Source organism: Sminthopsis crassicaudata, chromosome 1 (genome assembly GCF_048593235.1).
Source record: "Sminthopsis crassicaudata isolate SCR6 chromosome 1, ASM4859323v1, whole genome shotgun sequence".
Classification (NCBI taxonomy): domain Eukaryota; kingdom Metazoa; phylum Chordata; class Mammalia; order Dasyuromorphia; family Dasyuridae; genus Sminthopsis; species Sminthopsis crassicaudata.
The window spans coordinates 675,615,910-675,642,566 of record NC_133617.1 but is presented as its reverse complement, the minus strand read 5'-3'; the positions used below and the strand labels follow the sequence as shown (position 1 = coordinate 675,642,566).

At 36.1% G+C, this 26,657-nt stretch overlaps 1 protein-coding gene across 2 annotated transcripts in view; it reads right to left on the bottom strand.

Moving 5' to 3' along the window:
* Window positions 1-26,430, bottom strand: part of CCM2 (CCM2 scaffold protein) — a 121,384-nt gene extending 94,954 nt beyond the window's left edge. The window contains exon 1 of one of the 2 annotated variants that reach the window (XM_074283538.1): window positions 26,278-26,430. In XM_074283538.1, coding sequence (XP_074139639.1) covers window positions 26,278-26,307 — 30 coding nt within the window. In that variant the 5' untranslated portion in view covers window positions 26,308-26,430. The remainder of the gene's footprint in view (window positions 1-26,277) is intronic. The other variant, XM_074283541.1, reaches the window with a different exon arrangement.
* Between the last annotated feature and the right edge of the window lie 227 nt (window positions 26,431-26,657).

The window sequence follows — 26,657 nt, the reverse complement described above, 5'->3', positions numbered from 1 at the left end:
TCCCCTCCTTTTTACTAAAACTAACTCTTAGATGTCACCTCTATCTGACTTTTGTGACCACAGTCACACCTCCACCCATCTTCAGCTTCTTCAGTCTTTCATTATATATTGGTTCTTTTTATTTGTTTGTTTGGTGGTGGTGGTGGGGGGGGGGGGTTGGTGAGAGAATTGAGGTTAAGTGACTTGCCCAGAGTCACACAACTAGGAAGTGTTAAGTGTCTGAGGTCAGATTTGAACTCAGGTCATCTTAACTTCAAAGCCAGTACCGTATTTACTACTATCTAACTGCCCCTATTAGTTCTTTTATATAGTTTGAAAATATCTTCACTTAATTTGGCTATCCCTTCTACCTACCATCTGTCCTTTTATTATTAAACTCCTTATGTCTACAATCTTTATTTTCTCCCTTCTCACTTTCACTACCTGCTTACATAAATCACTGCAGTCTGACTTTTAGCCCATTATCTACTTGAGACCAACATTTCTATGTAATCATTATTCATTTGCTCTCAGTTGCACTTGCCGCTCTCCTCCCTTGGTTCCTATGAAATTACTACCCAAGGGTTGTGATGGGAACATATTACAAACTGTCCTAAATAAGTAAAGGATGTGCATTATACTTTTTTTTTTTGAAACAGACAATATCAACACTAGGATAAGATATGGCATAAATGAAGAATTTTAAATAGCAAGGCAAATGATAAAAATCTCATGCTGCTCAATTTTGTCACAAAATCTGATACATGTTTTATTTGCCTCAATAACAATTTCATCCCTCAGAACACAGGATGGCAAATCTAGAATTAATTCTAATCAAGGAAAAAATTAGGTAACAGTAAAGTTTAGAGAAACTAATAAAGGTGACTGTAAAGTTAAGAGAAAGAGACTGTTAGATAGTTTTAGAATTTTTTATGGCCACAAATAGGAACCCTGCACATAGTTGGGCACATATTATCTAGGAATGTAATTTCAAGAAATTCAGAAAAATGATATGTTCCCATAAAAAGAGATTCTTTAAAAACAAAAATGCAATTTCAACAACACAATCCTGAACAAATAACAATGAGGAAGAAATCCTCACTGAAATGAGGAAATGAATTCATTTCAATCATAAAGAGAACTCTGATGAACTCAAATTTTTAAAAGGCTATCTAAAGAAGGCTGAAAGCACACATAACCCAAAATCTAGAGCCAAAATAAAAATACTTAGAAGAGATAGACCCAACTGCTTATAGCAGACAGTACAGTGTTAAAATAAAATAGTAAATTAACTCCTTCTTTGTTTTTGTGTCTTTAGGACAAAGGATTATTTTCAAAGTAAAAAGAATAGAAGAGGTTGTAAGAAAATTGAAGTCCAGTCTCTAAGAAAATTCTAGAAAAGATTAAACAATTATAAGCACTTAGAAAAGGAAGCAGTGCTAACAAAGAACCAAAATGAGTTCTCTAAGAACCAAGTTATGACAATTTAACTTCATTTCAGTTTTTGATAGGCAAAGAGTGGCATAATATAATGAAAAAATATATTTGAATCAGAAGATCTGAATTCAAATACTAGTTTTAACAACTGTGGAACCTTAGGTAACTGAAAATCTGAGGCTTATTGTACTTATTATAATCTAAGAATAATATTTATACTAGCCTATAAAAAGATTGTGATAATATTCTGTGAACCTAATATATGTAGATATGTTTTCTTTCTATTCTTAAATTAATAGATTAACACAATCTACATGAAGCTTTACTAAATTTTGGTTGTCGTCCTTTGTTCTCAAAGAGGACCAAAATGACTTAACTATGTTAGTCAAGTTAGTGTGTCTGACTGTGTCTGATCAGACCAATACAGGCCCAGAATGCTCTTTCACAGGTTGAGTACAAATAGTCCCTATGAACATTTGGGATGGACTCTCTAACTTGATGCATCTCATATTGCTTCTGAGTTAATTCAATTCTGCTTTGCTCATCATAGAGCACAGCATCTTCTCTGATGAGGGCACGCCACGCTGAGCAGTACTATGCCAGTGTCTCCCATGTCATAAATCAATTCCAAGTTCTTAAGAGAGACCTTGAGAGTATCCTTGTATTGTTTTTTCTGATCATGCTAGTGCTTGCCCTGTGTGAATTCTCCATAAAATAGTCTTTTTGGCAAGCATACATTTGGCATTAGAACAATGTGGTCAAGCCCAATGAAGTTGCACTCTCTGTAGTAGTCTTTGAATACTTGGGAGTTTAGCTCAAGACAGGACACCTCAGGGTCTGGTATCTTATCCTGCTAAGTTAACTTCAGAATCTTCCTAAAACAATTCAAATGGAAGCAATTCAGTTTTCTGGCATAGTGCTGGTATAACGTCCAGGTATCACAGTTATACAACAACGAGGTCAGCACAACAGTTTGGAGCATATGATAAAAAAAAAAAAATCTGTTATAGGAACTTCATTGACAAGATAAAGTAGTATCAATTAACAATTATACTCCAGTGTTAATTTAAGAGAAACTTCTAATCCCTAACTGGTACGTTACATGATCTATTGCTTGGTCCCATTTCCATTGGAAAAAAAAAAAAATTGTTGACTTTTATGACACAACACACAACATAAGGCAAGCTTATTAAATTTCTAGAGAACTTTAAGTTATTAGAAATAGTTAATATTCTAATTAACAAACTGAAAATTCATAAAGATCTGGGAAACTTGTAATTAAGGTCTAATTGAAATGCATACTCCATGAGAAAGGTTGGATCTTTAAAATGCTTACACACTTGTTAGATGGTTTTTGTTTTTTGCAAGGAAATTGTAAAAGGAATAACTGTCACACAGCTAGTAAGTGTTAAGTGTTTGAGGCATGATTTGAATTCAGGTTCTATTACTAGAACTGGTATTCAATCGACTATGACATCCAGTTGCCCAACCTCTTAGAGCTTTTTACTTCAGATCTTAGCTCATCTCTGAAACTTTCCCCAAATACTCTCCAACTTGCACAGCTCTACCTTATTTGGATTCCTATTACAATTTCTCTCACACTATTCCCTATTAAAAACAACTGTCTTGTGTCATTACCTAAATTTTTAATGCATATTAGTCTTATCTTCCCAGAACATATACTTAAGGTCAAGGAATACATCTGATATATGTTTTGTATCTCTCCAATGTAAAATCAGTGTTCCATTCATAGCATAAAATGGAGGACCTGATGATATCATAGCATGAATATATTAAAGAGACACTTTTTCCTTATTTGTAAAGGAACTTTTCCCCACATGAACTAAAAATTTTTCATTTTCCACACAACCTATGGATATTGCTAGATATAATGAGCAATGTATTCTTGCTTTCTTAAAAACAATAACCCTAAGGACATTAAAACATATACTAGGTATTGTACTGAATAGAGCCCAGATCCTGGAATCAGGAAAACCTGGGTGCAAATTCAGCCTCAGACACTTGACACTTACTAGCTATGTGACCCTGGACAATTCACTTAACCCTTACTACCTTGGAGGGGATGGGGATTAGCTGTAGGATGGAGGGGGTGGGGCCCATGGGAGAAGGAAACAAAAATCCTAATACTGTAATAAACTGAAAGCAGAAAATACATTAAAACTGTTTTGACAAATTAAAATGAAAAAATATATATATATAAGTTAAAATTCTGATTCATGGATTTCTCTTAGTTCACAAAATGATTGAAATACATACCTTACAGGATTTAAATATCTCCAAATAATTAAATTAGGTAGCACAGTGAATAAGAGCACTGGACATAAGCCAGGCAGACTAATCTTTCTGAATTTGAATCTGGCCTCAGACACTAGTTATGTGACCCTAGGCAAGTCACTTAACTCTGTTTCCTAAGTTTCCTCATCTGTAAAGTGAACTAAAGAAGGAAATGGCAAACCACTTCAGTATCTTTGCCAGAAAAATTTCAATTGGGGTCAGGAAGAGTCAGACATAACTAAAAAAACAGTGAACGACAAAGACGATTATGAGAACAAGGCAGCTCTTTATTCACTGATAAGCTGCAACCAACCAGTTCGAAACAATCAAGGTAACTTGGAGCAAACTGAAAACTTAAGTACTTGTTCTAAATGTAATCCCTAATTATAAGTATAAAATATGATATATGTCAGTCAATATTGTTATATCAAATCATTACTTAAACTGCTCCCAGACAGTACTGCCCTAGAACTCAGTTCAGGTCCTCAGATTTCCCTCAGCTGGTTCTGGTTATTTAACAAATTAGCAAGATATCTTCTCAATGGTTCGATCATTTCTAAATAAACACATTATTTGAAATCAGGTCTATCAGAATAAAGCAGGAGTTATGTTCTATTAATCTTATGCTTTCTACAATATTCTGAAACAGAAGTCTTTGAGGATTCTCAGTAGGCCAAGTGAAGGTCATCATAAAAGAAATGGCATTATACCATGTCCTTGACGAGGGGAGCCCTGAAATTTTCTTTTTTTCTCTCCCTTCCTCTCTGAGGAAAGCTTGGGAATTCTCTCAGAAAAGCTATCCCCTGAGAGACACGCCCCAGGGAATCAAGATAAAGTGATTTCATTCTGTTATCAAGGTGGGGCTACTTGAGTCCAGGATCACTCTTACTGAGCTGAAGATTCCAACTCCATTAAATTGGAAGTTAACCTGGAGACACTCATTAAATTCCAAGATTTTCTATTCTGATTCCAGCTCAAACTGCTCTCAGCCCCCATCAAGAGCAACCCCCAGCTTCTAGCCAAGGCTTCAATTATAAAAAGAGGCAACTTGGGGCTCAGTCCTTGCAGAGGACCTAATATGCCATGCCATGCTATGCCAAGGAACCTCTCTCTCCTTGGCACAGCAGCAAGCCTCTGCCCATTTTTGTCTTTCAGCGTTACCCCCTCTTTATCTCTTTCTCATCTATTTCCCTAACAAGACTTTATACCTCTCTGTCAGGAATTCTCTGCTGGAAACTCTACTTTCTGTCAGGACCCTGCCACCAAGGAATTCAGTTTTTCTTTTCATGCATAGCAACGGCTAACTTCCCAATGCCAATAATAAACTTCTTTTTGCCAGTCTAGCTTTTGGGTTTGTAAATTCCTTTATGAAGGACCTCTGTGCCACCAGAAAGGGGTTCCCACAACTCCCTGCCCTGCGCCAAATCCTAGGGGAATCAAAGAGACCCTGCCATTAACCTCTTCATTTGGTTCCCTGAACCCCAAACTTCTTCATTTGACTGCCCTACAGCCAGGAACTCCAAACCTTATCATTTGGTTCCCTGAACCAAGGGGAGTTAACTTCTTCATTTGGTTCCTTGACCTCCAGGAACCCTGAACCTCATCATCCTGACTATGGCTGAACTGAAATACTGTCACAACATTCCAGTAAGTCTCCTAAAAGTGTCTCAACTAACACTGTATCTTTTGTATTCTTTTTATTCTGCCTGGAGAGCCTATAAAAGTCAAAATATAAATGCCCACTCATTCATGAGCAAATATCACTTGCTTCTTAGGAAAATAGTAAAAAGAAAAAGGGAAAAAAACAAGAATAAAACAAGACCTTCCTGACTGATGACCAATAGAGACTAGAACAAAGGAACACAATTCTAGCCAAAGAACATCATGTTCCAAAAGCAGAGAGACAGGTGTAGTATACCTTTCCAGAAGTTAGATGGTGTGTATTGGTATTTTAGGAAATTTTGTGAAAGGTACTAGAATTAAAAATAAGTTATCTAAAAGATGATAAGTAATGGAAAATGTCAATGTTGGAGTAGCCATGGATAAAAGTCACTGTCCTGTTTATTCTTCTGACCCAAACACCCTAGGAAGTCAAAGATTTAATCAAGAAAGGAACCATATAAAACAAAATATTCATGGAAGAATTGTTTGCATAACAAAATACTGAAAAAAGTGGAATGACCAATTGGGAAATGACAAAACTGGCACATAAAATGTTATTGTGTAGGAAAAAATGGAATGAGGAACTCATAGAAACATGGGAGAATTCACCCGGACTGATATAGAATGAAGTGAAGAGAACAATATACATGTTGAATACAATGTTGTAAACAAGAATACTTTAAGGAATTCAACCTACTAATTATAGAGACCAATTTTGGACCTGAGAAATAATGATGAAATGCACTTCCCTCCTCCTGGTACAGGAGAGAGGGGAAGAAGGATTGAGGGATTATGGATATGGAATTTGGGAAAAGCCCTATGGATATCAACATTTAAAGAATTTTTTTTTGAAAATTCTGCCTGTTATTAAAAAAAAAAAAAAAAAAAAAAGAACTAATTTCTGTATAACATCATGTGTGAGGTATTGTATTAATAGCTTTATTAATGAAATATTTATTTTTTTAAAAATATTTTTATTTTTAATGATTGTTTTTACTCAATCTTCAATTCCAAATCCACCAACAATATAAGACAAGAAAAGAAGTTAAAGGAATGGTGATAAAGAGGAAATAAAACTATACCTATTTGCTGAAGATATAAGGATATAGTTGGAAAACTCCTAGGGAATTAGCAAAGACATTGAGACAATTAATAGAATCAGCAAAATTGCAGGCTAGAAAATAATTCTTCAAAAATAATTGCATTTCTATATAAAGATAAAATCCAAGAAGTAAAAATAGTAAGAGAAACCCCATTCCAAATAACCATAAAGTGTATAAAATTTCTGGGATTGATCTTCAAAAGCACATGAGAGACTTCTATAGACTGAATTACAAAGTACTCCTTAATGAAAAAAAGAACCACTTAAATAACTGGAGGAATATTCATGCTTATGGCTATAAACCAAACCAATATAATAAAAGCCACAATACTACCTACCAAAATCAGTTTACACTTTTAATGTTATGATAATCAAATTACTAAGGGGATACTTTATAGAACTCAGTAAAATAAAAGGACTTATTTGGAAAAAACAAAAGATCTATAATATCAAAGTAATGTGAATTCTCAACTAGTTTATTCTCCGAAATTGCTAAAAATAAACAAACAACAAAAAAAACCCAGGAGACTAATAATCAGGTCAGTTCTCCCAGACTATCCAATTTGTATAGAATAATGTGAAGGATCTTTAAAGACAATCACAATAACCTTTGAGACAGCTCTGATTGGCCTATCTTTAAACATACACAAAAAAATCTAACACAAGTGTAACAAAATTATAAAGATCAATCATAATTCAAATGAAGAGATCTACCCTTTCATATAAGTGGAAGTCCACAGATATTAGCATTTGTACATGTTTTGATAATTTTCCAAATATCTATGGGAGAGGGGGGGAAAGGCCTCTTTTTCCTCTTTAAAAAATACTATTTGTTATATGGAATAGATCTCTGGGAGGGAGAATCCTGGGGATAATTACAATGATGTGTGAAACAAAAGACACCAGTAAAAACTTTTAAAAATCAATAATCCAGTTTCACTCACCAGTAATTCCAAAAATTGACATGTGAGAAGATGTGATTTATTAATAAACATCAATTTATTAATCATTTGCAACATTTCCAGAAATGAAGGTAGGATTACTAATCACAGTTGTATGGTATCTTTGAACAAAACAGGACTAACTATATAAATATACAGCTGTATATATATGCTAATTTAATTTCAGCCCTTATCATCTCTCACCTTGAGTACTGCAACAGTCTCCTAAACAAATCTACCTGCCTCAAGTTTCTCCACTCTCTAATTCATCCTCCACATTGAAGATGATTTTCCTAAAGCACAAGTCTGACTAAGGTACTCCCTACTCAATAAACTCCAACAGCTTCTTATTGTTTTAGGACAAAATATAAAATATAAGCTGTATTTAAGCTCTTAAAAGACCTTCACAAACTTAGCCCCAGCCTGTCTTTCTATTCTCAACTGTACACTGTTCTCCTACAATACTCAGCAATATGGCCAAACTGATTCTGTTCTTCACACACATTCTAGATCTCCCATCTTGCTGCCTTTTTGCATTGGCTGTCCTCCAGACCTTGAAGACATTTCTCTTCACCTCTACCTCACTGAATCCATTCTTTTTTTTTTTTTTTTTTTTTTAAATGCAGCTCATGACCCAGTTTTAACATGAAGCATTTCCTGATCTCTCCAAAGTACTAATATCTTCTCCCTTATATTTTCTTCATACTTATTATACACACTGATTCTCCAGTAAACTTGAGGGAACAAATTCATTTTGTTTATATTTGAATCCTCATAACCTGGAAATTAATATATGCTTATAAATGTTTGCTGATTGATAATAATGAGTCAACGGTATATAGCATTTCCATCACAAGATTCTATAAGATAGGTTGGAAAAGTATCATTATCATTTTATAGATGAGGAAAATGAGGCTTGAGGAGGGATGTAATTTATTCAACATTACACAACTCTTAAGTGCCAGCTTGCATTAAATTAATTCTGACTTTAAGAGTACAATGTTTACTCTATTATACTATGTAGCTTATGGGAGAAAAAAATATTCACATGTGATTAAAATCCAAGATGCCCAGTCTGGAGATAATCATACCAAAACTTTGCTAGAATCTTTAAGGTTTATAAAACCTGAAGGAATTAAAACAAGTAAGGACAAGTCCAGAAGGATACTTCTGTAGTATACTGAAGAAGAGGATTCATTTTAAAAGAAAAAAGGGAAGAGGAAAATAATAAAAAAGCATTTAGTAGGTGCCTACCACAGGCCAAGTATTGTGCTATGCATTAGGGACATATAAACAAAACTAAGAAAGTCCCTGCCCTCCAAGGCTAGTTCCAATGATCTTGTGATGAAGAGAGAACCATCTACACCCAGAGAGAGGACTGAAAACTGACTATGGATCACAACATAGCATTCTCACTTTTTGTTGTTATTTGCTTGCATTTTTATTTTTTCTCATTTTTTTTTTCTTTTTTGATTTGATTTTTTTTGCTCAAGATAATTGTATAAATATGTATGGGATTTAACATATATACATATATATATATTTAACCATATTTAACATATATTGGATTACTTGGATTACTCTAGGGAAGTGGATGGAGAGAAGGCAGGGAAAAATTGGAATACAAGATTTGGCAAGGGTTAATGTTGAAAAAGTATCCATTGCATATATTTTGAAAATTAAAAAGCTTTAATTAAAAAAATTTACATCCTACTGCAGGGATCTTTTGTAAGCATCAATTGAGGAATGTCTGAACAGATGTGGTATAAGAATATGATGGAATACCATTGTGCTCTACGAAATGAGTAAACACACGATTTCAAAAGGCATACAAAAATAAATTAATTGATGCAATGAATAATATATGCTATAAAATCAATATAATCAAAATTATAATTTTGAGAACTTTTGAAAACTGATGAAGAATGAAATGAGCACAACTGAGGGAATAATTTACATACTAACAACAACACTAAAAACAATTAACTGAAAACTGTAAGAACTATGATCACTACAATAACTATGATTTCAGAGACCCATTGATGAAAACTGTTAACCATGAGAGGCAATGGATTTAGAATGAAAAATGAGGCACATACATTTTCTGTATAGTTACTGAATGAATTTGCTTTGCTTGATTATGGATATTTGTTTAAGAAATGTTTTACTTCCCTGCAGTGGAATGGGGAAGAGATTCCAAAAATCGCTATTTCTCCACTTGTTCTTTATTTGAACTCTTATCAGTTCTTTATTTCAGGCAGTTTGCCTGCTGCATATCTCTACTTAAACATCTCAGAGAGATCTCAAAGCTAACATGTTTGAAACTAAACTCAATTATCTCTCACTCTAAACAAATCTAACCTCCCAATCCAGGAATCATCCTCTATTTTTACCATTCTCTTACTTCCCCCGAAAAGTCAGCTGTCACATCTTAGCAGTTTTACTACCACAATATCTCCCCTGGTCTCCTTCTCTCCACTCACAGACCTAGTTCAGGTCCTTCTCATCTCTCACCTAGACTATGATAGCAACTTTCAAACTGGGTCTCCCTGCTTCCGGGCTGACTTGACCTGTTTTTGATGGAAGCCATAGTGGTTCTTTATGATTCTTTTTTTCCTTTTCTAGATGTTTACAATCAAGAATTTTAATGAAACTATGCCAGGAATTAACATCAAAATCACTGGCTTACTATCAATTGGAGAATGGTTGGGTAAATTGTGGCATATGAATGTTATGGAATATTATTGTTCTGTAAGAAATGACCAGCAAGATGAAAACAGAGAGGCTTGGAAAGACTTACATGAACTAATGCTGAGTAAAATGAGCAGAACTAGGAGATCATTATTCACTTCAACAATACTGTATGAGGATGTATTCTGATGGAAGTGGATATCTTCCACAAAGAAAAGATCTAATTCTGTTCCATTGATCAATGATGGACAGAATTAGCTACACCCAGAAAAGGAACACTGGGAAATGAGTGTGAACTGTTTGCATTCTTGTTTTAAATAGCATATATAACCCTCCGGTTATTTTTACCTTCTGAATCCAATTCTTCCTGTGCACCAGTTTGGTTCTACACACATATATTGTATCTAAGATATAATATATACAGTAGTCCTCAAACTTTTTAAATAGGAGGTCAGTTCACTGTCCTCCCGACTATAGTAAAAACAAAAGCTCACACTGTCTTCACCCCTCAGCCCATTTGCCATAACCCGGCAGCCGCATCAACGTCCTCAGCAGGCCACATCTGGCCGAGGGCAGCAGTTTGAGAACCCCTGTACTGTAACATATTTAACATGTATAAGACTACCTGCCATCTAGGGGAGGGGGTGGAGGGAGGGAAGGGAAAAGTAGGAACAGAAAATTACCCATACTGAACTGATGCTGAGTGAAACGAGCAGGACCAGGAAGTCGTTGTATACTTCAACTACAATACTATATGATGATCAATTCTGATGGATGTGGCCATTTTCAACAATGAGATGAACCAAATCAGTTCCAATAGAGCAGTAATGAACTGAACCAGCTACACCCAGCAAAAGAACTCTGGGAGATGACTATGAACTACTACATAGAATTCTCTATCCCTCTAATTTTGTCCGCCTGCATTTTGGATGTCCTTTACAGGCTAATTGTACACTATTTCAAAGTCCAATTCTTTTTGTACAGCAAAACAACTGTATGCAAATGTATACATATATTGTATTTAATTTATACTCAACATATTTAACATGTATCGGTCAAACTGCCATGGGGGGGGGGAAAGAGGGGAAAAATTAGAACAAAAGGTTTGGCAATTGTCAATGTTGTAAAATTACCCATGCATATATCTGGTAAATAAAAACTATTAAAATACTTAAAAAAAAAAAGAAAAGAAATATAAATAGAATAGGGAAGAGTATGCCCTTCAAGGCACTGAGGAGAAATATTTGTGCTTTTTTTTCTTGGAGCAGGAGGGAATATTCAAAAGAAGAGGGGGAACAGACAAATGACAATTATTAATTGGAAAAATAAAAATAATAAACTTTAAAAACAAACAAAACAAAAAAATTACCCATGCATATGTTCTGTCAATAAAAAGTTATAATAATAATAATATAAATAAATCTCTGGCTTAAAGTTACTTTTTCTTTTTTAAAAAAATTAAAAATATCTACCCTTCTCCAAGTCTGTCCCATATCTCTCCTATTCCAGAACTAAGATGACCAGGGTGGCTTAGTCTGCTTACCACTGCTTATGTATTCTGTTAAGACTCTGAGCTTGGGGAAGAGAACTCAAAAAGTAGCGAGGTATTCTCTTATCTCAAATTTTAATTCTTTCCTTTTTTTTTTTTCTTTGATATGATTTCATTGGTTTGTGGAAACCTCTCTTAACATCAGCAGCCACACTGCAATTTAATTGTTTGGGGTACTAATAAGCTAGGTGACTTACCAAGAATCATTAGCCAGAACATCAGGTTAGTTTTTTGAATTCCAAACTTCCAACTCCAGTGGCCAACTTTTATCTAGTGTGCCAGCTGCCTCTCAATCCCTATCCCCACCAAGTCCATGTTTACTTTGTCCTTGCCATTCCAGAGTATTCTCTTTGGCAAGGAAATGTTGAAGAGCTCTATCCTTCTGTCATCTACTGCCTTCCCTTCCAATCCAATCCCTTCTTTGATCTTCTTTTCTTCGATTTAAGATTACTCATTTGGTATTTAAACTGCCTAAGTCATCATTGGTCACTCTTTCCTCTGAAGTCCTATACCATCCCTTGTGATACAATATTTGGAGTCTGAGAGGCTAACAGATCTGTCTCAATCCCACCTCAGATGTTTATTTAGACAGATGACCCAGAGCAAGTCTCTTAATCTCTGTGAGCCTCAGTTTCCCTCATTTGTGAAAGAGGGACAATAAAATACCTTCCTCATGCAATTGTGAAGATCAAATGAGATATTTGCCAAGTACTTTAAAGAACTGCATAAAAGCCATTATTACTGTTATTATTAATCACTACTTACTAAAGAATATTTTGTAATATTATTTGCTTTTCTCCATGTGTCCTACTTTCTTAACTAATTTGTGAGATTTGTGAGGATGATGAGCATGAATAGCACCCACTGCCACAAGCTTATAGTATCTCAAACACCATAGGCACTGAAAAACTTCATTGTGTTTATTCAAATTAGACAACTGTGTCAAAATAATAGTCCTCTTCAGAGCTGCATATATCTTCTTTAGACATTTTTTTAAAAGGCTAAACAAAATTCATTTGTATACATACATATCATCTGTATACAAAATGTTGACAATCTTTAAAGTACTATATTAAAGAATCTCTATATGACTTTAGGCTAGAAAAGATAACACAAATAATGGAAAAACACATGAAAATACTCAAAAGGCAACTAAAAACATCAATAACTATAAGCTCATATACCTACTTTTTCATCTTTGAAAATACACAAACTTACCCAGGGAATAATTGAGGAAAATGAAAAGGTAACAGGTAGACTTACACAAATAACATTCTTCTGAAGATATCTTTAGTGACTTAAATTTCAGACATGTGTTTGTTGGTTGCAAAAAAAATCTGACTTGATAGAACAGATGCACTTTTCAAAATTCTCCTCCAACAAGCAGTCTCATACATATGTTACGGTCATACAATATTCCATGATGAATTCAACCACAGAAATAACTATTTGGTGACATCATTAACATCAAAGCATAAAGACATGAAAGGTGTATTACACAGGGTCCAAAAAGAATAGGAATTTCCTGTAGTTGAAGTCCTCAGATATTAGCAACAAATAATAATTAGGACCACAGAATCAATTCCAAACATTTACTTACAGGAGTTCCTTCAGTTAATCTCATGATCATTAATTAATGAGAATGGCCTAACATTTCATAAAAGAAAAAGTGAAAAGATAAAAACCATCTACTATACAACATCTGGCAAGCAATGAGATGTTTAATTCATTGAGTTAGGGCATACAATGATAAAAGCAATGCAAATTGATAATGAGTAGCAACAAGAATTAAAAAGAAGAAAAAAGGATAGATCACATTTGGGAAATTTTTCGATACTTTTAACAAATTCAAAGTGCTCCCTAGAAAAAAGACTACTTTCTCAGAAAATTTTATTGATGTCTTTTTTGTTTTTTTAAAAAATTGTACAATTATAGTATCCCCACCCACCATCCCTGGATTGAACACTGTTATAACAAAGAAAAAAATTATGTAAGACCAAGCTATAAAATGATATTTGATAGGAAATAAAAGTTTGCACCTGGAATTCCTCAGCTCTACTGAGAATAGGGAAATATTTCACCATATGTTCTCCAGGACCTAAACTGAAGACTCATATTTTAAATCCAATATTCTTCACAAAATACTTTGCCTGAGGTGGATGTTGGAACACCATCACTGGAGAATTAAAATAGTGGGTGACCAAAAAGGCAACACAAAAAGACTTATGATGAGAACGAATTACAGAATTTTTCCAAAGTTAACCTATGCTCAAGAATCAACATTAGGAAAGCTGCTCCTGTGATGATTGAGGGATAAGAGAGATGGACTCAGCACTTCACTGGGGCTCTCAAAATGTCAAAAGTTCACAGAAAAGTCTCCAGGTCACTGGCTGGAGGTTCAGGACAGAAGGAAAGGTGGAAAGGGCAAGGGAGAAGATAACAGAAAAACATGGACAAGAATCAAACAGGTTAAGAGGAGCTTTTATCTTGGAGTCAAGAGAAGAAAGTCTGAGTTCTAGCTCTTACATTCTATGGGCAAGCCACTTTACTTCACACCTCCAAACAATTAATTTTCCTCTCTGTGAAATAAAAACCTGTCCAACTTACTACAAAGGAAAACACTTAACAAACATTCATGTGTAACAGAAATTGGAATTAGTTCATCTAATCCCTTATCCCAGCCTCTGTAACAGGGGGATCACGAATACTTTCTGTGATATGATGCTTACTACCTCCAAGGACAGCTGAGTTTTTTCCTCATATGTTGAGCCAAAATGGTATGAGGAGAGCAATAAATTTGGAGTCCAAAATCACTGGCTTTCCCTCTAGTTCTGATACTTGCTACCTACATAAATTCAGACAAGTCATTTATCTTCTCTAGTTCTCAACTTCCTCATCTGTAATACATGAGCTTGGATCAGACAATCTCTAAGTTTCTTTCCAATTCTAAAACATTTTTTTTTCATAATTTTTCTTTCTTAGAGCTTGAAATCTATTCAATTCCAGATCTTCCAAGGCAACCCTACAGAAACATTTTTTTGGGTACTCTCATCATAGGTTAAGGGTTTTATTTGGTTAATCAATTAATTGATAAATTTTTATTACTTTGTGCCAGATAACTTCAGTAGATGCTGAATTATTGAACGATTATGAACTATTTCCATATTACAAGAAATAATTTTAAAAGGGTTTAAATGGTCGAATTAGCAGCTCTAAAAAAAATGAAATTCTTATGTAAGCAACTCAAAGAAATCTTTTTAAAACTTTTCTTGATAAGCTTCTCCAGTAAAATAGAAGCTTGAAGGCAGATACTCCTGTTTTTTGTCTTTTAAACTTAACATTTATGATTATGCAAGGTAGGTATTTAGTATTCTTTTAAGTGAAATGAATATTGTTCCCTAAGTATTAAGCAATTTATCTATACTTGTCTAAACTAACTTATTTATCCAAAAATTTTAATAAAATTCTATCATAGTCACTTAGGACACCTTTGTATTCAATCTCCATAAGGAAGTGTGTGATTAAATGCTAGCTAGCTATATTGTCCTTCCATGAGAAGTGGGGTGGTGGAGGGGAGGAGATCAGAGGGTCTGGTTTTTAAATTTATCTCTTTTATTAACAAGAAATATTTCTTTTTTATGTTTTTTCCTCAAGTGTTTTATTTTTCCAAATATATGTAAAGATAATTTTCAACATTCATTTTTTACGATATGTTCCAATTTTTTTTCTCCTTCCATCTCCCCACTCCAAGATAGCAAGTTATAAGTTATCTGATATAAGTTAAAGATGTGCAATCTTTTAAACCTATTTCCATACTTTGTTATGAAAGAAAAATCATGCCAAAAGGGGAAGAAAAAAACCATGAGAAAGAAAAGAACAAATAGACAAAAAGGTGAAAATATTATGTTTTGAACCACATTCAGTCTTCATAGTTTTCTCTCTGGATGCGGATGGCATTTTGCAACCCACATCTATTGGAAAAGCTTCAGATACTGCATTGCTGAGAAAGCCCAAATCTATCATAGTTGATCATTATGTAATCTCACTGTTACTGTGTACAATATACTCCTGGCTCAGTTCATTTCACTCAGCATCAGTTCATGCCTTTCCAGACTTTTCTGAAATCAACTTGCTCAGTTTATATTGCATCAAAAGTTTAAACACATTTTTAAAATCTAAAAGAATACAACAATTCTAAAGTCCCAAAACTTTTTCTAGAATCTCTCATTTGAAAGCTACGATAGATTCCACTAACTACTTAACTCAATTCCTACTTAGCAAATTAGGGCCTAGCAAAGTAAAGTGATTCTTCCTGGATTATATAATTATATCGTAACAGAATAAGAACTGCAACACAGATCTCCAGTTCTTTGGCTAGGGGGATACATTATGAATATATAGCAGCAGATGTGTCCCTGAACATACCTACCAGAACACACAGGAAGCATGATATCAATGAGAAGATGCTGACATGGAAGATAAAACAATGTCATGGGTAAGCATCAGTAAATTGACTATAAGTTATTCAATTATTCCTCCAAAAATATTGTACAATGGATATTTTATTCATCAGCAAAAAGGAACCTAGGACAAATTGTGAAATTTTTTCTTGTATTTTTTTTCAACGGTAGTGACAATACAGGAAGACTCATCCTTCTTAAATCTCTTTTGCCTCCATGTGCAAATGACTCCTTGCCTCCATCTTAAACTCCAAAATTCTTACTATAATTCAAATGGAAAGAGATTTTAAATTCATTCATTTATTGCTCATTATCAAATAAATAATTTAATTCTTACCATAACAATGAACTAATAAAAGTCAGTTTCATTTAGGAAAAAAAAAAAAAAAAAAGCCCTGCATTTTGGCTCTGGTTCATATAATTAATGAAAGAATCTTCCCCTTTTATTCCCTACTTAAATGCTTCCCAGCAAGGGGAAAAGTGTCCAACGCAAGATCGACAAATTCAACCTTGCTATTTGAAGAACAAATGTTTTTCTGCAGTCTTAGTGACAGCTATTCAAGAAAGGGACCAAGGGAAGAACAAAACCAGCAAAATCAACAACAAAAAAGCAATATGCCAAGGGCACAGACCCTTTCTAAAAATCTGCAGTTACATTATCATTCAAAAGAGGAATATCTACTCTCCATTCCCTACCCAGTTCACTACCTTGTTAGAGCCCAGTACCCAAAACCATAAATTTCAATTTAAAAAAATACCTACAATTCCCAATTCTCTAATTTGACATCTTTTTAGATGAATGAGAAATATTAAAGTTCAAAAAGAACATCTTATCACCTTTGGTTTTGATCCTAAGTCTTGAGCCAACAATAAATGACCATCACAAGGATGGCTGTAGAGCCTCCTCAACTCACAAAATTATCAATTTTCAGAGCTGAATGGGCTTTTAAAGTCCTCAATTTAAATATGAGAAAACAAGAAGTCCAAAAAGATTAAGCAATTTGCCAATGTCACTCTACAATCAGTGACAAATCTGATCTCCACATAACTGCCAAAATGATTTTCTAAACTTGTGGATCTGACCATGTCATTACTTACCCAATAAACTAGTTTATTTCTAGGATCAAATTTAAACTCCTTTAATTGGCATTTATTCTTGACAACCTGGCTTCTTCCTATCGTTCAGTGTTCATCTTACCTGTTATTTCTTATACACTAAAATATTTTCCCTTATCTCCATGTCTTTATCCTATCCTAAAAAAAAAGTTCTAGTCTTGCTTTAACCATATACCTAAGATCATCCAAAATTCAGAACTCATTCTTTCTCCCTAAAAATCTCCTGTTTTTTAATTCCCTTACTACTGTTAAGGGCATTACCATTACCATTTTAATGCCACCTTCAACTCTCTCAATCTCATGCCACATTTGCCAAATCTGGCCATTGTTCCCTTCACAAGAGCTTATGAATCCTTCCCTTTATTTCAAATCGAAGAAATCTGTGAGATCTCAATCACCTCACACCAGTCTTTCAATGGGTCTCCCAGTATCAATGATGAGATGATTTATACAAGTTATCCCCCATTCAAAAAATACTAAACCTCCAAGATCAAATAGAAAATACTATTTGGCGTTTAAAATTCTTCACAACCTGGCCTTTTGCTATTTTTCCAGTTTTCTTCTTCTCTATTAATTCATCTCCATCTACTCTTAGAGCTTAAAAACATTAGTCTCTTACTATTCCTTAAGTAGGAGACAGTTCCCTAATTCTTCTTCCCTAGCTATAACCCCTCATCTGTTTCCTGGCTCCCCTGGCTTTCAAGACAAATCAGATTCTGCCCCAACCCCCTGCAAAAAAGCCTTCCCAAGTCTCCTTTACCCCCTTCTCTCTGATATTACCTTCCATTTACACTATATATACCTGGCTATTGCACGTCTCCTTCACTAGAATGTGAATTCCTTGAGGTTAGGGACTGTTTTGTGTTTGTTTCTCCTTTTTTTTCTTTGAACAGTGCCTGGTGCAGAGCAGACATTGAATAAATAAATGCTTGCTGAATGCAAGGAATATGTCTGACTTTACTTAGATGGCTATAATTTCACAAACAAAGTAACTAGGTCTTTAAAAAATAAAATAAGGCAAAAAAAAAAAAAAAAAAAAAAAAAAAGGAAAATAATTTAAGTCATGGGAGAGCTTATACTATGACACTATCTTCTAAGCAAGTAAACTGTCAGCCATTTTGCTCAAGAGACATCTTATTGGGCATGAAAAGAAACACCCAAAAGACATCTGACCTCCAATTTGTACTTGGATTTCTAGTTTTAGCTGAAAACAAGCAAGCAAAGTATAGCCAGTGGGTTCCTACTCCACAATATTCAAATCAGTTACTATTGTTACTTTATACATATAAAAACATTTATTTGGAATGGAGGAGTCAATTCACCAAATTGCCAAAGGAATCTGTGATATAAACAAAGTTTAAGAACCTCCGTAAACATAATACCAGAGATCAGAAGCTAGAAGCTATTTTTGAAAAAAATAATTTGTCTTGTTTTTATATTTACTAAATTTCTTCCTGTATCCTTCTCCTTCTCCTAAAGATCAATTCCATTTTTAAAAGTTGGGTTTTTTTGTTGTTGTTCTGTTTTTTTGCTGAGGCAATTGGGGTTTAAGTGACTTTCCCAGAGTCACACAGCTAGGAAGTATTAAGTCTCTGAGGCTAAATTTGAACTCAGCTCCTCTTGACTTCAGGACCAGTGCTCTATCCACTGTGCCACCTAGCTGCCCCCTTTTATTTACATTTTTAAAAATATATAATTGCTTGGATGATTTTAGAGAGGCCTGGAGAAACTTACACGAACTGATGCTAAGTGAAATGAGCAGAACCAGGAGATCATTTTACAGGTAAACAAGATTTTATACCATGATCAATTCTGATGGAGAGGGCTCTTTCCAACAATGAGGTGACTCAGACCAGTTTCAGTGATCTTGTGATGAAGAGAGAGAGCCATCTACACCTGCTGAAAGGACTCTGGGAACTGAGTGTGGTTTATAACATAACATTTTCACTCTTTTTGTTGTTGTTTGCTTGTATTTTGTTTTCTTTCATTTTTTTTCCTTTTTGATCTTTTTCTTGCACAGCAAGATAAGTGTATAAAATATATCTATCTGTCTATCTATATATACATATATTGGATTTAACATATATTTTAACATGTTTAACATGTATTGGATTACTTGCCATCTAGGGGAGGTGATGGGGGAAAGGAGGGAAAAATTTGGAACAAGGTTTTGCAGGGATCAGTGTTGAAAATTATCCCTGCATATGTTTTGAAAATAGAAAGCTTTAATGAAAAGTAAATAAAGGCAAAGAGGTGGCAAGATAGAAATATTGCAGCATGTACATGTGAAGCTTATGGCAACAATCCACAAAAGTAGAAAGTTTTAAAAATTTATATTTATATATATATGTATTTATTTTTTGTTACAGTAATTAGCAATTTAAAGTCTTGAAAAGCTTTCATACTACATAAATAAAATTTAATTTAAAAAATACTTTATTGTTTAACTGTGATTCCATATGTTGGCTTTAAATACATCTAGTATTCCACCAAGTTATGAGAAAATTATAAGCATCAAATTTCAAGTCTGGGATGATTTCAGGTTGACTAACACTTGTAAGGCAAAACTTTTGCTAACATAAGCTTAGTATACTATATTGAATTAATAATGTATAATGGTCTGTGTCATGGCTCTGATAAGCATCACTGGCCCAAAATGATCTGGCCTACATAAAAAATAAGACAAGGAAACTTGCTAGTATGTGAAAATAAATTCTAATACCATTCAGGAGAGATCACTGAATCTTTTCTCTGACTACATGAAAAATAGTCATGGTATCAGTATTTCAACCTTGTCTAATCATTGCCTTCAAAACACAATTATTCAAAGTTTAACTATTTAATTTCAAATCTCCAGAACATCTTATTATATGTCCCCTTATTTCTCAATAACAAATCTCAAAATTTCAGGGTTGAAGTAGTTATATTTCAATAGTTCCAATAATTATCTTTTTATATGGGGAAACAAAATAGTGCATTGGATAAGAGTACCATACTTGAAGTTAGGAAGACCAGAGCTAAAATCTGGTCTCAGACACTTACAAGCTTGTATGACCCTGAGCAAGCCACCTAACCCTGTTTGTCTCAGTTTCCTCATCTGTAAAATGGGGATAATAATATCACCTGCCACCCAGGGTTGTTATATAAAATGAAATAATAACTGTAAAGCTAGCACAATACTGACACTTAGTAAGTGCTATATAAATATTAGTTATTAGCTTGAAGATTTCCAGCAAAGAGTAAGTGATCAACTAATTATATAAGGGTAGCCCATTCTACTTGTGGTTAATGAAGTCTAATGGTTAAGAAGTCTGTATTTACATGAACTGATGCTATCTGAAAAATTAGAAGAACCAGGAAAATATTGTATACAGCAAGATTGTGTAATAATCGACCATGACAGACTTAACACTTCTCAGCAATTCAGTGATCCAAGGTATATCCAATAAACTTTGGATGAAAAATGCCATTCTCATCCACAGAGAGAACTATGGAGACTGAATGCTGATCACAGGATAATATTTTCTTTTTCTTCTTGTTTTTTTTTTCTTTCTTGTGTTTTTTTCTCTTTTCTTCTGATTGTTATTTCCCAAAATGACTCATATGGAAATATGCTAAAATGAATGTACACATATCAGATTGCTTGCTGTCTTGAGGAGGGGGGAGAGGTAAAGGAGGTAAGAAAAAAAAAAAGGAACTCAAAATCATACAAAAATGAATGTTGAAAACCACCTTTACATGTACTTGGGAAAATAATAAATTGTTTAAAAATTTTAAAAGATGTATTTCCTGCAAATTAAGACCACTCTGAGATACCACTACACACCTGTCAGATTGGCTAAGATGACAGGAACAAATAATGACAAATGTTGGAGGGGATGTGGGGAAATTGGGACACTAATACATTGCTGGTGGAGTTGTGAAAGAATCCAGCCATTCTGGAGAGCAATCTGGAATTATGCCCAAAAAGTTATCAAACTGTGCATACCCTTTGACCCCAGCAGCGCTACTACTGGGCTTATATCCCAAAGAAATACTAAAGAGCGGAAAGAGACATATATGTGCCAAAATGTTTGTGGCAGCTCTTTTTGTTGTAGCTAGAAACTGGAAGATGAATGGATGTCCATCAGTTGGAGAATGGTTGGGTAAATTGTGGTATATGAAGGTTATGGAATATTATTGCTCGGTAAGAAATGACCAGCAGGAGGAATATAGAGAGGCCTGGAGAGACTTAAATCAACTGATGCTGAGTGAAATGAGCAGAACCAGAAGATCACTGTACACTTCAACAACAATACTGTATGAGGATGTATTCTGATGGAAGTGGAAATCTTCAACATAAAGAAGATCCAACTCACTTCCAGTTGATCAGTGATGGACAGAGGTAGCTACACCCAGAGAAGAAACACTGGGAGGGGAATGAAAATTGTTAGCACTAATATCTGTCTGCCCAGGTTGCATGTACCTTCGGATTCTAATGTTTATTGTGCAACAAGAAAATGATATTCGCACACATGTATTATACCTAGACTATATTGTAACACATGTAAAATGTATGGTATTGCCTGTCGTCGGGGGGAGGGAATAGAGGGAGGGGGGGTAATTTGGAAAAATGAATACAAGGGATAATATTATAAAATATATATATATATATATATAATTAAAAAAAAAAAAAAAAAAAAAGATGTATTTCCTTATATAAAGATTTCATTTTTTTCTCCCTGTTTTTATTTATAGCACTTAGCATAATTCCCGGCCCAAAGCAAGAGCTTATTAAATGCTTAATTGATTCAACCAATCCTCATAAAATGAACTTGAATCCCTTCACCATTCCACCCATTCTCTTCAGATTTTCAACTTACCAAAATACTTCCTAAATGTGGTACACAGAATTGTGAAACACAGTATTGTAGACATGGTCTGATCAAGGTAGAGAACAGCAGAACTATTTCCTCCTCATTCCTAGACTATATCCGATTCCCTCTTCTTGAGACCAGAGATTATTTTAGCCTTTTGAATGACCATCTCACAATTTTTTGAAAAAAATAATTGGATTTACTTTATTTTTTGAACCCAAGCATAAGACTTTACATTTGTCCCTATTAAATTTCATCTTCTGAAATTCAACCCAATATTCTGTCCTTTCCCTCCTAAAAGGTCATTTTCTGTAGCAAAGAAAAATGGGAGCACGAATGCCACCTCTGTTGTCAGTTATCTTCATCTTATGCACCTTGAAAAGTGGTCCGATTTATCTTTCCTTATTTATTTTTCTTTTCTCCAGTATACTTTAAAAGACCGTAGTTGTCTTAAGTACTTTGTTAGCCTCAAGTCCTTAGGAGCTTTAGCAATGTTATTCTAATAGGAACCTTAATATGCACCCTAGTATCTGTCCTTGCTTGTATATTGTGCATATTATCTTCTGAAAATCTAAAAGAGTTGGTAAAGTTCTGTAAATACACATTGGTCTCTTCAGAGAACTCCCAATTTTCTTCCTCAAGAGAATTATTTCTCTTTGCAACTATTTTTCATTCTTGAATATCTTCTCCCTCCTAATCTAGACTATAAGATCCTACTTACTCTGCCTCTGAAACATATGAAGTCTAGAGTATAAGACAAACTATGCCAACTTTTCACTCATTTATCACATATTCTGGTTTGCTTCTTAAAGAGAAATGTTTTACTATGTAAGTAACTACTCAGAGGTCTAAGCCAATTGTAGTACAGCTTGAGACAAATGGTAGCAGAATGGATATAGTGATGGACATGATACCAGGAAGATCAAAATTCAAATGCAGCCTCAGATACTTACTAAGTGATCTTGGGCAAGTCATTTACTTTTGGCCAGTTTTCTTTTCTTTAAATAATAGCTTTTTATTTTCAAAACATATGCAACATTCATTCTTGCAAAATGTTTCATTCCAAATTTTTCTCCCTCCCTTCTCCCATTTGTAACGTGTTCTCCTGGCAGTAACAATTACTAGTCTGTCCTAGACCCAACAGAATACCTTTGATCACTGTCCTTTGCAGTGTCAACTCTACCGGCTCGCCTCCTCTGAGGCCTTCAAAAGTCTCTGGCCACAATCTCTTGAATCTATAGTTTAATAACCAGTAGTGCGCGCATTTAGGGTTAGAACAGCCACGTGTAATCTTAAAAGCCTTTATTATACCCACTCACATAATGCCCTGACTGGTTGGTTCACGAGTGAACACTTGGTCAGAAGACCCACGTCTCTCCTAGACAACAAGTAATCCAATATGTTAAACATGTGCAATTCTTCTATATATTTCTACAATTGTCATGCTGCACAAGAAAATCAGATCAAAAAGAAAAAAAAAAGTGAAAATACTATGTTGGGATTCACATCGAGTCCCCACATTCTCTCTCGGGGTACAGAAGGCTCTCTCCATTTCAAATCTTTTGTAATTGGCCTGAATCACCTCATTGTTGAAAACAGCCACATGCATCCATTAAGAGTTGATCATCGTATAATCTTCTTGTTGCTATGTATAATGATCTCCTGGTTCTGTTCATTTCACTTAGCATCAGTGTAAGTCTCCCCAGGCCTCTCTGAAATCATGTTGGTCATTTCTTACAGAACAATAATATTCCATATCATTCATTTACCATAACTTATTCAGCCATTCTCCAGTTGATGGGCATCCACTCAGTTTCTAGTTTCTTGCCACTACAGAAAGTGCTTATACAAACATTATTACACATGTGGGTTCCTTTCCTTTATGATCTCAGTAGAGATCCTGCTAGATTAAAGGATGCACTCAATGATAAAGGCCACAGTTTTCTTATCTGCAAAATGGGAATAATAATTATAACCGCAACCCTTGTGAGGATATTTATTAGGTGCTTTGAAAATCTTACATTATCTAAATGCTAGCTGTTATCATTAGCTGTCATTTAGATTTTCCCCACATTCTAACCTTGACCCATTTGCAGACCAGCACACCAAATATATTAAAGAAAAATACCATACTACCCTCAGCAATGTTCCTAGCACTCTTTGCTGCCACCTTTCTATATGATGGCTACTGTAGGTAAAGCATTGCCCTTGTAAGTTAATTTTAACAACCCTTATGTGACAGGTGTTCACTGCAACAATCCAAAAAAAAAACAAAAAACCTAGAACTGATTCTCTTTCACTTCATGTTGATCTGCCATTATTAGGCAGCCATCTCTCCTTTGTGGTTTTTTCAATTACTTCTAGAGTTGAAAACCTGTGACTTGAAAGGTTTTGGGGGGCATTTGTCTGACAAATTAAAAAAAAAATTCAATGTAATTTACAATATTTTCTTAGCTTCAAAAGTAAAAAAAAAAAAAAAAATCAGGAACATTATACCTAGCACTCAATATTGGACACAGATTCAAGTGAGACCTATCTTATGTGGGCCACCCTCTACCAGAGGCAAAAATTAATTAAAAAGACAAAAGACAAACTCTACAGTAAGATGTGCACTAAGTAATGAAACTAAGGATGTGGGAGATAACTTGATGTTTAAACCTGTGTGGCTTCATCGATATGTATAGACAAATATGAAAACTGCAGGCAGACAATTCAGATCGTTGTTTATTAAAATACACATGCATTTTATTAACATCTATCTTTCATTTACAGTCAAAAGCTACTATAGATGGTGGTCCTTTATTCTTAGGAACAAAGTGAGCTATTTTATCTTTTGATTCAAGCCTGTGATTAAAGTCAACTTTTAAAACTACAACAATTAGGACCCTGGTGAGCCTTAGGATCATTAGCTGTATTCCCAATTCAACTGCCAAAGAATCTTACAAATTCCAATCAAACTACATTTAACGAGTTATTAGGTCACATAGAAGAAAGTGCAAATCCTTTGCTCTGGCCTGAATCCCAAACTAAGGTCAGAAGAATAACGTCTGAAACACTGCTAACCTTTTACCCATTTGGCTGAACCACAAACTCACAAGAACTTTCTAAATCCCACCACTCGTTCCCTTTCCCCTCACAATCGGCTACCCCTAGGACCGCCACTTCCTCCGCCTTCCTGGGTCACACTGGGAAATAAATAGGACCAGCCTTTGGGGTTAGTTTCAAGGCTCTGTAAAAGACAGCGGCGGGCCTCGGAGTAAGGCATTTGCTGTATTTCGAGGAAATGCTTTTTAACTAAGTCACAGAACTTGGAGGCCTCCGGACGCCCTCCGAGCCGGCGAGTTTCCCTTCCCTCCGGGTACGCGCGGTCAAGTTCCCGGCCTTTTCCTCTCTCGGGCCACGCTGAGAACCCGCACCCACACAGGCTTTTCTCCATCAGCCCCAGCTTTTCGGAGCGCCTACTTCTTACTCCGCCGAAGGGATTCGCTCATCTCGGCCGTCCTCTCAGAGCGAACCTCCTCCGTAAACAGCCCGACACCACCCAGGCGGAGCGCTCGCCGCGGTCCGGGATGCCCGAGGCGCGCTCCGTCTCAGCTCCCCCTCCCCACAACGTGGACCCACGCCTCCTACGGCGACCCACCCCTGGAGGTCTCCCACAAGCCCGAACCCAAATTTCCCCCTCTTTCCCCACTAACAACGAAGGACCTATCCCAGTCCCTTTCCTCCCCCCACGCTGGGGGAGGGGACCCTTCCTTCCTTCAGACCCTCAGGACCTCCCTCCCTTGGTTTCCCCAAGACCTTTTCTTCCTTTAGACCTTCCGGACACCTCCTTTTAGTCTCCCAAGACCCCTTCACTTAGTCCCTCAAGATTCTTCCTTGAATGCCCAAGACCCCCTCCCGAGTCTCCCAGGACCCTTTCTTCTTTTAGACCTCCAGAATCTCTCCCCTCGGTCCTCCACCCCTCCCCCTTAGTCTCCCAGGTCTCCTTTAGACTCCCAGACGCTCTCCCAGAAGTCCCCCAGGACCCTCCGCTTAGTAGCCTAAGACTCTTCCCTCGGTCTCCTCAAACCCGTTCCTCGGAGTTCCCTCGCCCCGGCCCTTTTCCCCTTCTCTCGGGGACCCCGGCCCCCACCTCTGGCTTGGAGCCCCTTTCCCTAGGGTCCCCTCAGGACTCTGTCGAGGTTCTTACCTTCTTCCCTTTCTTGCCCTCCTCCTCCATGTCTCATGTGTGTGGTTCTGGCAACGGCGCGGCCCCCCCAGGGGCACCCCGGCCGCGGCTCGGCGCCCCCGCCCCCGCCACGGCGGCTACATGCCCCCTCCCGCTCCCACGGACCCGCCACAGCCTCCGCTCCCGCCGCTGCCGCCTCCGCCTCCTCGGCCGCCGCCGCCGCCGTGCTCGCGGCCCGACACCGCCCACCCCCCAGCCCCGCCCTCTCCGGCCCGGCCCGGCCCGGCCCCTAGGGCTCAACGGGGAGAGTCTCCGCCCCGGTCCGCAAAGGGATAGACCGCGCCCCCTCCACCCCACCCCCGACTTCCGGGTCTGACGGCCCCGTCCTATCGGGCTCCTCC